Consider the following 15,019-nt stretch of genomic DNA (forward strand, 5'->3'; position numbering starts at 1 on the left):
GCGGGAGGGAATCCGCAGCGCAGCATAGACTGTTATTGCTGCTACAGTGTGCTGTGTGGGCTCATGACAGATAACGGTCTGGATATAATTGACACTGAGCGGAAAAAGAAAAAAAAAATAAAACTAGAGGGTCACATTCAAATTGCTCCCCAGTCACCTCCGTAGTGCTTTAGATACAGCTGAGAGCAGAAAGACGACAGCACGTTCTTCTGTTCTGGCTTCAGTGAGGCTAAAAATCGCATAAATTTAGTATTAAATGAAGGACTAAACAGCATAAATATCCCGCTGACATGTTTTCATGGAGCAGATTCATCTCTTTCAATAAAATCAGACTTCTTGATAGACACAAAGATTCAAAAACATGATTCCTAATGTGACCAAATCTTTTGGCTGCTTCTTCGATCTACTTTAAGTCATAGTTTTTAGGAGAAGCCAAAGAGCATTGCACAATAAAAAAACTAAAAGGAAGACAATATATACTTCTATCAAGGCTGCACAATCTTCTTATAAATGTGTTATTGGAAGATTTTTACATATTTTTAATATGAGCCTAGATTTTGATATGTATCAAATTATACATACAGATAGCGATGGACAGTAACTGTAGAATATTGCTATGTATATTTGACTGTCACAGGATAGATTTTTCCGCAATATTTAAGGTTTAACTTCTTCCTTGACTCATGGCCCCGAGTTTAGGGCTGCAACTAACAATTATTTTAATAACTAATAAATCATTTAGTCTATTAAATGTCCAAAAATTGTGAAATGAGCGTGACAATAGTCAATCAAAAGTTCCCAGAGGCCACGGCGATACTTTCTAATTGCTTGGTTTGTCCGCTAAACAGTCCAAAACACAAAGATATTCAATTTATGATGATATAAACAAGACAGCAAGCCTCACTTTTAAGAAGCTAGAATCAAAAAATGTTTGGTTTTAACTTGACAAATGACTTAAATAATTATCCTGCAATGTGCTATAAGACACAGAACTGAGGTTGTAGTTGAACTGTTGGTGTCATGAGCCTATAAAAACTAACTTTCTACTGTATTGGGCAATTTAAATAAACTTTAAGGATCAGTACAGTGTATTGAAATGCAGCCTTATGCTCAAAGGGAAGACACACCTGCTCAATGTGTAGAATTTAACCTGATAAACACTAACAGGTTTTGGCTCCATTATAAAATGACTCGATAGGATAAATTTGGACGATAGGATAAACCTGCACTGCGGTAAATATTAAAATTATTCCCTCGTGGATGTACATAACCAAATAATTAGCTTTATTGAACATATAAGATGCCTTCACACAGGTAACAAAAACAGACAACTGATATGCTTGAAATGAAAAAAGAAAAACCCACATTTTATTGCACTTAAGTTATAAGAAAATAAAATTCTAAGTGAATCAAACAAATACACAATCCCTTTAAGGTTTTTTCTGTCTGTTTTCTTTTTTGCCAGGCAGTTTACATGAACTGAAAAAATAAAACACCTGCAACAAATCTGATTTCTCAAACCAGATCATAAATTAAACAGATGGAGAAAACAACGAGGAGATAGAGCAAGATTGTTTTCTTTTTTTCTTTTTTAATATACAGTGTTATACCACTTTCACAGTTCAGCTTGAGTTGTGACTCTTGGAGATTGAGACGATTTTTCGTTTTGGCTACAATGTTTTCTGTTCACCTTTGTTGCCTTTGTGTTTTTATTTTTCCCACTGACAATCCATGAGGCTGCTACCACTGCAGAGCAGCCGCCCCGGTGATTTTAACTGCAACACATGTAACACTAAGACTCCTGGCAGCTCTCCCTGTCAGTTGATGCTTGTGATGGTCTCCTCTGTTGCTTCAGACATCTTTGAATGGAACAACAATCACACACGGATACGGACAGTTTCTTTCATTCACGTGTTAAAATCGATACATCTGCTAGTTTTTTTTTTTTTTCTTTGCCAGTCCACACAGCATTTGTACATTTCCCCAAAGAACAGGCTGAAAGAGCGTTGTCCCAAGGAATGTGTTTACAAGTTGCCCATTAACACGCTAACACACGCACTCATGCACGCACACACACGCACGCCAACAGTGTACATCCCCCCCCTTGTTTCCTCTCTGCAGGCAATCCCGTCAGTATCTGTCGGACACGCTCCCTCCTCTCAGCCTCGTAGAGGCACGTTTGGCTCAAGTTTCAGTGGCAAAAACAGACAAAATAAAACAAAAATGTTGGATGTTATCTTTTGTCATCGTTTGTTTTTCTCTGTGTCTTAAAGTCCAAACATATAGAGTTCAATTTGGAATTTCGCCTGGGACTAAAACGTCACAGCAAGTAAAAGTTCCATCTCTTTTTTTTTTTCCCCCCATTCATCTAGCAGCATAAATACAGTTTGGCCACTGGGGGAAAACACTAAAGGGGATGGGGCTGGAGGGGGAGCAGGGGCAATAATCCACAGCGCTTAGAGCTAAGAAACTTTACTTCCTCTCCTCACAGCACTGGCATCGAGGAAACCACCCCAGCTAAACTCTGAAAAATTCTGGACAGCATTGATGTTTATGTGGAGACGGAGCCCCAAACCCAGGTATGTAGAAAACAGAAAGGAAGAACAAACAACTCAAATGAAAAGACAAAAAAAAAAAAAAAAAAAACCCTTGTGACATAATGACAGCAAACCTAAACAGAGTGGGTTCTAATACTGGGATTTGTTGCTGTTGGCAACGACGAGGAAAGAAAAAAAAAAAAAAAAAAAAAAAACAACAACAAAAGAGAAACCCCTTTCATATGATAAACCAAAATGGTATTGAAATTCACAGTTGTGTTTGTGTGCGATATCGTCAAGAAATCAAAACTACAGGAACCGAGTGGAGAACAATAAGAACGGAAATGGAGTGACAAGAAACGAGCCTGATTACAGGCTGAACCCTTCACGTCTGGAAGCCAATCGCTTTCTCTCCTCTACATCAAGCAGCTCTTCAGGTGTAACTGTGTGTGTGTGTGTGTGTGTGTGTGTGTGTGGAAATTCATCTCTAAAACGTCTCCCACATTCCTCAATCGTATCCTAAGGTCAATGTTTACCACTTTGCGGTTGGCCGCTTGAGTGTATGTGTGTGTGTTTGTGGGCGCGCACTGATGGGAGGGGGGGGGAGGGGGGGAAGGGAGGGGGTTGTGTGTTGGGGGGGGTCTTTTAAAAAATAATATATCTCTGTACATCTCAAAATCTGTCCGGCTTGAGCGAAACCAAGTCTCTGTGCGAAGCTGCCCCCTAACCGAAAGGGTGGAGAGTCACTTCAGAAGAGTTCAGTCGTTGTCAGTCGTTCCTTCCTTCCTCTTCTTTCTCCCAGCCAATCGGGGGACAGATCGGTCGTGCGCCGCCCCCCCACCCCTCCTCCCCCCTGCCCCGTTTCCAGCCCGATCCCCTCCGACTCCACCTCGTACTGGTGGTAGGGGGGGGGGGTCAAAAGCAGGGGCTGAACACATGTGAGGGTCTGTGGCTTTTGTCAGTAACATTTGCCCAAAAGGGGACGGGGAAGGTAATGGTAGAGGACAGGACAGCCCACTGTTGGTGGTGGTGGTTGTAGATTTGCGAGTTTGGGTGAAGAGTTCTGGGCTTTGGGGCCCTCTGGTTTCTAGGTGCCTCATCTCGCTCCCTCTCTATTCCTTCCTCTCCACGGTTTGCTGTCTTCATGCTTCCCCACTGCGTCCCCTCTCACTTCATGTCCACGTCAAAGTCCAGCACCAGCAGCTTGGTCTCCTCTGTGCCGTTGCGGCTTCCAACCGCACACACCAGCTTGGTGTTGGAGGCCCGGATGCGCCACACCACACCGCCGCTGCCACCGCTCTCCAGAGTCACCAGGTTACGGATAAACTCGCCCGTCTTCAGGTCCCACAGTTTGACCGTGCCATCGTCCGAGCTGGTGATGACAAAGTTCTTGTTGAATTGCAGGCACGTGACGGCGCTCTGGTGCTTGTGGGGACCTGAACACAAAGAAACACACACATGGGTTAGAGTTTCAAACACATTTTCACAGCAGGGAACTTTTTCAGGTACCGTTTTTAGGAACTTTTTAGAAACCAGGGTTTAAATTAAGTTCCTCTGCTAGAAAAAGTCCCTTGTGTTCCAAATAATGTCAGTTTTTAAGCCACAGTCTAATTTGCATCATATTCAAGTTTTTTTTTTTTAGACATGGTGAAAATGTAAACAATAAAACAAACTTTTAGTTCCTGAGGCTCCTTAGTTCCAGGAACTATTTTGTCATAAAGGTTAATAGTTCTTGTCCCTGAAAAATTCTTTGTACCGCTGCACTATCTTCTCAAACACAAACCTTGAGGCTGCATTTATTTACATAGTAAGCGAGCACTGTTTGCCAGCAGAATCAAAATTAGGAGTATGGATCAGAATTCTATGTAGACTTTGAAACTAGAAGTAAAAGAGTGAGCAAGCAAAACAAAACTTTAACGTGGTGAATTCATTGCGGTTCCAAACTAAAGCACAAAGTGGAAAAAATAAGCAGTTCGTTGCTACTTCGGACGCAGGGGTCTTGATTTCCGAGCATTTCTTCAGTCTCTATTTCTACCTTTGTGTCAAACATGCAGCAGCAAATTACAAAAACATGATGATGATGCTGTGTTGTCGTTGTTGTGTTATGTGCAAAAAAAAAAAAGTTACATCTCAAAAAGGCTGTCAGTTTTCGGTCCAATTAACTTGTGGTGAAAATGCAAAGAAGAACGTGCAAAAGGGACTTCAAGTTCCTAGTAAAAATATGTCAAAAATAGGCATTTGTTATAGATAATAGTAATAGAGTGGGCAGACAAGTGGTGTAAGTGAATATGAAAAGGAAGGAGAGTAGTGGCGTAAAGACAACAGCTACAGAAAACAAAACCCTCTACAAGCCTGGAAACTAGGCTCTTTTTTTCTCCCTGAAGCTGTTTTGACAGTCTGGTAAGGTCTTCCTGCCGACGGGAGGCTTTACAGCGGGTTGTAGCGAGATGCCAGAGCTCTGGCCTGTCACTGTCATGGAGGCTAAGCGGCTCAGCTTCACCTACGACTGGTGTGTTTGTGTGCTGGCAGCTGGCAGGAGGCCACACAGTCGAAGCGAAGATGGCGGCTGCGCTGCCTACATCGAGGTGACTTTATTTGTGACTGTACGTGCGCCGTGACTTAAGATTTCCCTGACGGCTTGGAAAATGATATCTTAATTAAAATCAATCAGGGTGACACGAAAACACAAACAAGCACGGAATCAAGTGCTGCCAAATGAACTGCTTTACCGAGGTTGCTATAGCAGCTATTTCATTTCAGACACGTTTAATTTTCTTTTCCGCTTTCACAAAAACCACTTGCAGAGGAAATTTGTTGAAATCTCGCCGTCGACAAGCTTTCACATCTTTTCCATTTCTGATTCTGGTTAGTTCAAAGGCTGCGTTATTTACCCGAGCAGACAATACTGCTCTGCGCCAACCCCCCAACATTCCTCCCTCCTCTCCCCATTACCACAACAAAGCAGCGTGCTCCATCATTACCTATACTCTGAGGTCCTCAGCTGACAGTGGCGGCCTTGTTGTCAGCCTATTGTCTTATCAAAACACACTAATGAATAGGAGAAATTGTCCGCTGACCTAATTATATGACCTACAAAGTTCCCCGGTCTTCATCCCCTTCACTGTAGTCACTCCCTCTTCACAGAACAGACAAACATCCTCCCCCCCGGGGTCTTACCCCTCTCTCTCTCTCTCTTAAGGCTCACACTGGGGCATCCCTTTGTTCAGTGTGTGTGTGTGTGTGTGTACTGTGTTTGTAGGACCAGCATACGCGGTTGTAGTTTGCTAATGAGGGCATTTAGGGGTGGGGTGCTGATGGTCGCTGGTGCTATTCAGCAAAGGATTTCCAACTTCCTGTGAGGCACCAGAGCTGCTAATGGAGTTGGAACAATTCAAACAGACACAAAGGAAATGAGACTGTAATCTCTACCAGCAGGCCCACAAGGTGTCGGCTCCGTACTGCCACATACACACACACACACACACACACAAACAGGTCATTAAGTACGGGTTTTAATTGGAATGTCGGTATCAAGCAAAGTCTCATCTCGTGTGCTTTTTGTTGTTGATCAAAGCTGCTGTTGTCTTGTTTCTACGCTTACAGTTACATATTTAATGTCCTATGTATTTTTTTTCAGTTTATTGTACGTCTGCATGGTTCTGCAACAGCTGAATGCAAGTAAACTGCTACACTGCAACTAGTTAGTTTCACACTAAACCTGACATTTCGCTGACCATCTCTACTTTTGCTACAATACTACTAATCAACTGTAATCAACATATTAATGCAGAGTGATATTTTACCTACTGTAGCGCATTGTTGAGGTAATATGGGCCGGAAACGCAGTGATGTATGATATCACGTTAACAAGCTAACATGATACAACGCATGTTTGTCCGTTACCTCATTAACAATTAAAAGATCTCTGTTGTATTTTAATGCTTTTTCCAAAGGTGAGGATGGATGTTTCACACATAAACATAGTCACAAATTATAAAAACATCAACAAAAATCTCTGAAACACTTGTATCTTCGCAAAAGCCATAAACACAAACACCGTAGTTACACGTGTGAAACAGAAGAAATGACTTGAAGCGTAAAAATATGCAGACGGGCGACTGAAAAACTGTTAGAAGATGTTTCACACAGCAGATGTGACAACCTGCTGGTACGTTAGACTCACCTTGCAGTGTTTGCAGGCACTGGCCCGTCTTGATGTCCCAGATCTTGACAGTGGAGTCTGCGTTGCCTGAGACCAGGATGTTGTCTTTGAGCTCCATGCCGCTGGTGAGGGACTGATGCCCCGTTAGCGTGTGGATGCAGTTGCCCGTCTCCACGTCCCAGACCCTTATAGACGTGTCCAATGAGCCGCTCACTACGTGGATCCCATCAAACTGAAGACAGAGAGGATCGAGAGTTCAGTCCGCGGCAATATTTTGAGAAGAGAAGAAGAACTGTCACCTTAACTTGTTCAGCTGATGGCACGAACATCTACGCAGCGGTGTTAATTTAGTTAATGAATCAACCATTTTACAGAAAGCACGTTAACGTTAATAATGACAACAGGGCTTGAGAGGAAAAAACAAGCTGATATTTGGGCCCCATTTTCATTATAATGAGGCTGAGAAAAAAACAACAACCCAGAATGCACTGCTTAATCAGAAGGGAAGCACTGTGGCCATAAAAATAGCTGTTAAGAAAACCACAAGCCTGAAGAGACACATCAAGCCTCACCACAGAAAAACTGAGGCAGGTTAATGTCTCTGTGGTAACTAAAATGACAGAAAATGGTTTTTAGCTAGACTAGATTGACTGAAACGTTCAATATATCTGAAAAGATTCAAATGTCAACAGTCTTTATTGACTAAATTGTTACTTCTCTCTGACTGAAATAAGACTAAAATACTCAGACTTTCAGTGAACTAAAACTTGACAAGATGAGGTTGAGAAATATGATAAAAACATTTGACACTAAGACTATATTAAAAAAAAAAAAAGCTGACAAAATGAACACTACTACACAGACTACTTTGTTTCTATTAGCAAACTTAAGATTAAGCTCATTGAAATGAATGAATTTTATTGATCTGTGAAAGCTTTTCTTTTTTTGTTCCCGCGTCTGGTAGTCGAGCACCGACGCTTTAAAAGCCTAACGATGCAGCGTGGTACACAAACCAATCTATCAGCGCAGTAAACAGCCTCCTCTCTGAGGGTGATGGCACCGGCCAAAGTGCACCGTCATCACACAGAGCGAGCGGGAGGACATCTTAGAGGACACAGGGATTCATGTTTTCACGCAATGAACAAACAACCCCACGCACACGTATCTGGAAACTTTAAATATATTAAAAAAAAAAAAAAAAAAAAAAAGGAAAGTAAAGCGAGAACATTTTAGAAAAAATATTAGTGCAATCAGATTCAATTTGAAGTCTTTGAGGCTTTTTGTGTGCTACATTGACAAGGGAACAGTTTTAGCCTGAAGGAGGTTTCATATCATAGAGTGAATAAAGTTTTTGAACAGATTTTGACAGTGATGCGGCTCATTTTCCTGAAAAAAAAGACAACCATGTTCTATGGAGAAAACTTGATCCACTCTTTAAGGGAAATATTTGTATTTTCAGTCTCTTTTTTGTCATATTTGTGGCCATACTGACTGTGTGTCAGTGTAGCTTTGCACTCCGCTGTGCAGATTTAGAAAACATGACAACTACAATACAAGATTTTATCTGTGCGAGCCTCCTAAAGCTTTCAGAATTAACATCAGCTTTACATAAATCAGTTCAAAAGCTGAGTCTTACTGGAAGTAAAGAGACAGTAGTCCCCTGCTTTGACTTTTGTAGCTAAACGTGTCAAGAATCAACGTTCTGGCAACTAACTTAACAAGACTGAAGTTGAAAAATACTGGAATTTACCTTTAAATGTAATCTTGTGACTCCTTAAAAAGTGTGTGAAGCTGCTCACCTGTAACGAGTAAACTCTGTTGGTGTGGCCCTGCAGCGTGTGGAGGCAGGTCTCCGTCTCGGGGTCCCACACTTTGACCATGAAGTCGTAGGCACCGCTGACCACCCGTCGCCCATCGTACTGGACGCAGCGCACGGCCGCCACGTGGCCCATGAGGACGTGTAAACACTGACCCGTCTCAATGTCCCAGACACGCAGCGTGGCGTCACGAGAGCCACTGACCACCCTGAGAGGGAACCAGACACGCAGTCAGGTATTTATAGAATAATATCACGTTGTAGGAGACGGTCAGGGCTCGGTGCCACATACATTCAGTCTTTATGGTGAGCTGCGCTTTCCCCCACAGAAGGAACATCTCCCTCAAGTTATCCATTCTGTGAGATTAAACTCAATAGTCTGCACAACACTTCATTCAAACTGTGGCAGCTGCACTGACAGAATAATGAGGCAGGTATGAACATTTTCTTTTCACTCCTTTGACATCGTGTAACCTACAGTGTCAAACTCATGTTCATACTCGAATATACAAAACACCTCTTTAACTCAACTTTCAGCCCCCGAGCGGCGTCTCCTCCCAGAATGGAGAAGAAAAAATATATTATAGGTTATGGAAAGGAAACTCCCTTTAGGGAAGAATGCTTACTCAAGTTTTTTTTTTTTAGATTATTACTGGAAGAACAGTCTTAACCAAGGATATTCTTTTAAGTTAACAAAAAAAAAGGGTCACTAATTGACACTGCCTACTGAATATCCACCAGACTCTCGACACTTCAGTAAAGACCGAGAGACTTTCCTTTAAAATTATGAAGTTATCTCTTTTAGAGTAGTTACACACCGCACATACTCTTTATTTATAAAATGCCTCACGGTGCTACGGAGATGGAAATCGCCAACATGTTATTCACTGTCTGCCTGCAGCTCAGTGCTTCCGCTGAGTGAGTAATCAAATGCTACACAAAACCTTGGTGGGCCCTAAGGCGAAAAGAGCACTTTGAGTCTCCGGAGTGTAATACTGAATGAATGAGTGAGCAGCAGTTCACTTAAGACGGCTCACAGGGTCTGTTTAATCACTATGAGACCACATGCTCACTTCAATAGAGATACTGTCCTCATAGTATTGCAGTGATGCTCTTTTTGCTTGGCAGGATCACTGTTAAGTCAGCTGCTATGATTCTAATAATAACAGAGTATGTGGAACATTAAAGGAATAGTTTGACATTTGGAGGAAATGTGCTTATTGGCTTTCTTGCAGAGTCAAATGAGAAGAATTCATCTTTCATCATTTCATTTGCTGACTAATTTTCCGCCAATCAGCTAATTATTTCAGCTCTAGATTTATTGACTCAATATACATCATGTCAGAAGCACTGATGTGCAATAAACACTCTTGTTTTTTTCCCCCCCAACAGTTTACCGCAGGCGTGATAATAAGGCTCACTGATGAGATTGCTCCATACCTTTTCTCATGTAGGTGCATGCAGCGCACTGTTGAGGTATGCCCATAGAGGGTGTGGATACATTCTCCTGTCTCTGCGTTCCAGACCTTGAGTGTGCGATCAGTGGAGCCGCTGATAATAATGTTGTCCCGCATCTGGGATGACCACACGCCGCCCGTGTGGCCCACCAGCGTCCGCAGACACTGCAAAACATCATAGAAGAAAGAAAGAAAAGTCTTCATCAGTACACTAACTCAATGCTACTGCAGGTTTTTGGACATAAGGAGAAAGAAAGAAAGAAAAAAAAGTTTCAAAGACATTCAGGGTGATTTTATTCATACATATCAAAATTGAGTTTAAGAGCTCGCATATAAAATCACATTTGGGGATTTTTTTGCCTATATGACCTATTGCCTTCAGGGGGAAAAAAAGACAAGTTAAATGAAATTTCTTTGACCTTTTTAGGTGAAAGTATAACTCAGTCATTCCAAACCTGCTGCTACTGTACTGGGACAAAATCTTTCTCTGAGCTCTCCCCAGACTTTTATAATTGCTTTTGCTTATCTGTTGGAAAAAAAAAAGACGACTATTCATTCTGTTTGCAGAAAGGGTTGACAACTGTCTTCAATAAAGAAATGCACCCATTCCTCCTCATTAGGGATGGTAGATTAGCTATTGATTACGGCAGTTATGGAAATCTTTCTGATCAATTGAATTTGCGTCTCCACAGTTTGTCTCATTTGTCCCCTCGATTTAATTATCCTGAATGCATTAAATGTGAATCCTTTGGGGGGAGAAGAAACGAGTCGACTGTGGAAGCGGTTACGTCAGGTTCAGAGTGGAGCGTGTCGTTGAAGTGTATAACATGTGACCCCCTGACTGCAGCTGATAAGCCGCCGAGCAGTGAGTGGTGGTGGCGCAGGGCGAGAGGGTTTTATTGCAAGCGAGTGACAGAGGAAGATGACGCTGCAGCCAGTCCTTCCTCCCTCTCTGCCCTGTGATAAAGAGAATCACTTCATTAACTGTGGGCCAATGTGATGTGACCTTACAATCAACCTCACTACAGTGTTAAAAGTCTCTCTTGGTCTTTTTTTTTTTTACAGCAGTGAACAGAAGAATAAAGCCGTTTGACTACATCTGACTTCTGTTTATTAAAAATAAGGGAGGTTCTGTTTGCTTATGACTTCAGAGACCCATCAAAATACTTATTAAGTCTCAAATTACCACCACTGAAGTGTATTTTCTATTTTCATTTTATTTGATCTCATTTGTATTATCATTATCATCATCATCATCATGTGGGTTTTATTTCCCATTTTATGTTTTTTAACATTTATTTATTTTAATGTTTTTATGTTCATTTTTCTTGTGAAACACTTGGTGCATGTAATTTCTTTTGTTGAGCTGTATTTCTTGTAGGAAAAGGTGCTATACAAATAAAGTGATTATTATTATTATTAAAAATATGTCACAAACATGGTTCATTTGTGGAGTGGAGTCAGGATAATTTAAAGATGTTCTGACTTTATAAACATCTACATTTGTGATAAGTATCTGCTGCTTAACTACAGGCCTGCAGTTTATAGTAATGATACTCTCAAGGATGCGAGATTTTTCTAGTGAATCAAAGCCAGCGGTTGACGTTCCAAGAACAAGAATTGCAGTGTGTGATTAGAGCCTACTCAAACACTGCGTGGGAAGAGAGAATATCTGAAATGAAGGGCTTAGGCGTCTTTATCTGCCTGTGAAACATAAAATAACAACAGGCATAAAATAACAGTGCGCCTGAGAGTGAAAGAAGATTAACATTCTTTAATGAACCTGTGAAGGACCTTTTCTGAACACATGAGGGTTTTATACAATGCTTTACATTTGCATTGTATTTCCTCTTAGTTTAAATAAAATAAAAAATAAAAAAAAACAATGTGGGAGTATCTGGTATAGCAGCCAAGAGCTCCAGACAATCAAGGACATTATATACTGTAGTTTTTCCTACATGTCCCTCGACATTAGCGGGAAATATTAGAAAATAAGGGCCAACGGGGTTAAAGGTGCATAGATCTAAAGCTTTGCAAAAGTTAACATAAACAACCTCAGGTCAATCCATCAGATTGTGATAGACTCTCACTGCATGATTGAAAGATTACCCAGCCTACACTTCTTTCTTCAGTATCTTTAACAGTTTTGCTTTACTCAAAGGGGGACATAACATGCTTTTTTTTGGTGATTTTCTGTCACTTTTTATGATGTCGGATGCCGATGTTAGCCTGCTCTGAATGCTCCGTTTGCAAAAGTTACCTCTACTTCCACCTCAAACTGACACCAGATTGTTCACACATGGCCACCAACAGCCATCCGCTCTGTCGCCTTTGTCGTGAGGTTGTTCCACAGATTGTTCACGTTGTCTGCTCGCATATTTTGGATCAGGCTCCGAGTTGAAAAGCAAGAAAAAGAAGTGAAACTAACACTGTTTCAGCTGTCACTGAATGTTACAAGAACTTGCATGTGTTTCTACTTGGCTGACAGGCGTCTATTTACCACACCTCAAAAGTAGATCCAGTCAACAATTTCTACACAGTGAGAGTGGAGATATATGCTACATAAATGGTGAAACACCCAAAAACATTAGGACAGTCTTCCTGTTTGGCTTTCTCAGAACAGCAGCTGCTGTAATGTGTGATAATGTACTCTGAGGTGTCCTGATGTACGAAGTAATGATCTTGGCAGAGGTAAAAATCTTCACTGCTGCCTCCTCTTTCATTTTCTGTTTTGGTCAATTTTGCCAACTGAGCCACCACAACACCCGATATGAAAGTGCTTCTCTTGTCATGATTTTCCCTGTGACTGCAAAAACTGACCGTGGGGGGGTTAAAACAGAAAAATGCTGGTGGAATAAAAGGAGGAAAAATGAAACGGGTGAAGGCTGGATTCCACCGGGCACGGCTGCGTCATGTTACGGTTGTGATGGGGCAGCTGTACAAGTTAGCGTTTGACTCTTTTTTTCCCCCCTCAATACAATATTCCTATTATCCACAGTTCAAAAAAACAATCTCAAAACTGAGTATCCATGCAGCTAAAGCATCAGGCAGAGGACACCTCTCCCCGGATATGACAGCAGTCCACAGGTCTGCCATCTTAGATCTGGCTGACAGCTAAGGCTGCTGCTGACAGGCACCACCAAGGACATGCGCTGCTCTGTTAAGCACCAGACAGCCACCTTTGAAACAATGAGTTGTGTGCGGCTGTTTGCGCACCTGGACGGGAGACTGACATCTTTCACTCAAGCTGGAGGACATGCAAAGACAAAGGTCCATCAGATAAAGACAGCGCCTTAAAATGTTGACCGAGCTGCGGCTTCTTCAGCGGGAAAACAAAGCGAGCTTCGACAGACGCTCTAATATCACTTTAATTTTAAACTATTGTGTCTCTTCGATCTCTGATGCAATGTTTTCACCACAATCAAATCCCCCATTGTCTTACATGATTGCTAAGCAACGGCCCAGTTCTTTCAGAGGTGGAGGTGTGGAAAGCATTTACATATAATGTGCTCATATAATAATTCCCTGATTGCCTCACAGCAAGAGTTCAATTCACTTCGCTTTTATATAACGAGATAAATCAACAGCAAGACAAAACTGGCAGCAAACTTGAAAAGCTGCTGCAGTCTTGCCAAAGTTTCAACAATACTCCCAGAGTATCTGATGAATATTTAATTTGAAAAATTAAGCCAACCTAAAAACCTTAAAAAATTTGAATTTCAGACTTGTGGGTTGTCAAGATGGGATATTTTGCATCCCAAGCTCTCGGCCAAAAAAAAGACATTGGCCAACTGACTTTACAATTAATAAAAACATCAGTTTATGATCTTATCAGCATGAAATCTGCTGCAGCATTTAGAGATGGGTTGGGGATTCTGTGGGTGGAGAGCAATATGAAAATATTTTGAAGCTGAAAAGTGATGTAACACCACTTGATTCACCCCGCACTGTCCCATCACAGGGGAATCCTTATGACAAGCTCTGAATTGTGGAGGCTGAACAGAAGGTTTCTGAGGAAGGAGAAGCACAAGTGGCGGAGAAGACGTGTTAACGCTAACCCTACCTCTGGCACGGTTTGCCTACGCTGGCCACCGGTTTCTTTTTCCGTCCAACCGATTTAAATCCTCTACAAATCGCCGGAGGTGCATTTCAAATCTCTCCTCTGAAGAAAAAAAAAAAACAGAAGTAACCGCTGATCTCTAAGAGCATGAGCCTATTTACCCTTGTAATCTATAATCGTCCACCAAACTCATTACTGATTTGCACGACTGCTTTTGTTTGATGAATGAAAAGCGACCCGAAATCAAAGTATACTATCTTTTCGGAGCACATGGGTGAAGGAACAAAGAAAAGTCAACCGCATCTTCTGTCTAATGGCATCAGACTTCAAAAGACTGATCATCTCATCTACGTTAATCATTGTGCTGCTGTGTCTTATTGATCCAATTCTGAGTAAGAGCCAAGTTCTGATGTTGGCGGTTGAGCTGTGGAAGAGTACCCTGAGCTTTCATTCATGACGTTGGGGATTTATGTGAGAGGTAAAAAGACATACCAAGGTCAAACCCGTCACTTTTATAAAGAAGGTTATGGAGTAGATATTTTTCTACCATCTCGGAGGACATGAGAAGAGGAATGGATATTGGTATGTGGGATTGGGAGCCACAAGAGGCTTTCATCACAACGGTGCAACGCCTCAAGATCACTGATAGCCACTTTACAGGTCTGCGTCTGATGGGGGACGAGTTCCCTGCGAGGAAAACGTTGCAATCAAGTCCTCAAACAAGCTGGCAAAGACTATAAAGAATGTTGACACCGGGGAGGAAAAATAAAGGCAGGTGCTGGTAACCCTATTGTATTTTTACCTTAAAGTTTTACTGACATCGACAGCTACTTCACCTGAAATGGTCGACTGGGCTTAATTGGCCATTGCTCTCCGGCGAGGGATTCTCTCTCTGGTGTTGAGAGTTAAGGAAGCAAAGAGATGAAATCCACAGAGGGGATGTGTGCACTGAATACAGCACCCAAACAGAAACAGGATTTAGGCTCA

At 41.8% G+C, this 15,019-nt stretch overlaps 1 protein-coding gene and 1 long non-coding RNA gene across 6 annotated transcripts in view; one reads left to right on the top strand and one right to left on the bottom strand.

Moving 5' to 3' along the window:
• The window catches only part of LOC122979641, a 130,910-nt gene extending 128,129 nt beyond the window's left edge, over window positions 1–2,781 (top strand). For all 3 annotated transcript variants that reach the window (XR_006402895.1, XR_006402894.1, XR_006402896.1), the window contains one exon: window positions 2,492–2,781. This is a non-coding gene — a long non-coding RNA (uncharacterized LOC122979641). The remainder of the gene's footprint in view (window positions 1–2,491) is intronic.
• Window positions 1,268–15,019, bottom strand: part of fbxw7 (F-box and WD repeat domain containing 7) — a 69,223-nt gene continuing 55,471 nt past the window's right edge. For all 3 annotated transcript variants that reach the window (XM_044347249.1, XM_044347250.1, XM_044347251.1), the window contains 4 exons: window positions 9,956–10,137; window positions 8,499–8,724; window positions 6,721–6,931; window positions 1,268–3,973 (listed from right to left, as the gene is read on the bottom strand). In XM_044347249.1, the coding sequence (XP_044203184.1) occupies window positions 3,705–3,973; window positions 6,721–6,931; window positions 8,499–8,724; window positions 9,956–10,137 (888 nt within the window). In that variant the 3' untranslated portion in view covers window positions 1,268–3,704. The remainder of the gene's footprint in view (window positions 3,974–6,720; window positions 6,932–8,498; window positions 8,725–9,955; window positions 10,138–15,019) is intronic.

The sequence above is a fragment of the Thunnus albacares genome, chromosome 3 (genome assembly GCF_914725855.1).
Source record: "Thunnus albacares chromosome 3, fThuAlb1.1, whole genome shotgun sequence".
Lineage (NCBI taxonomy): Eukaryota > Metazoa > Chordata > Actinopteri > Scombriformes > Scombridae > Thunnus > Thunnus albacares.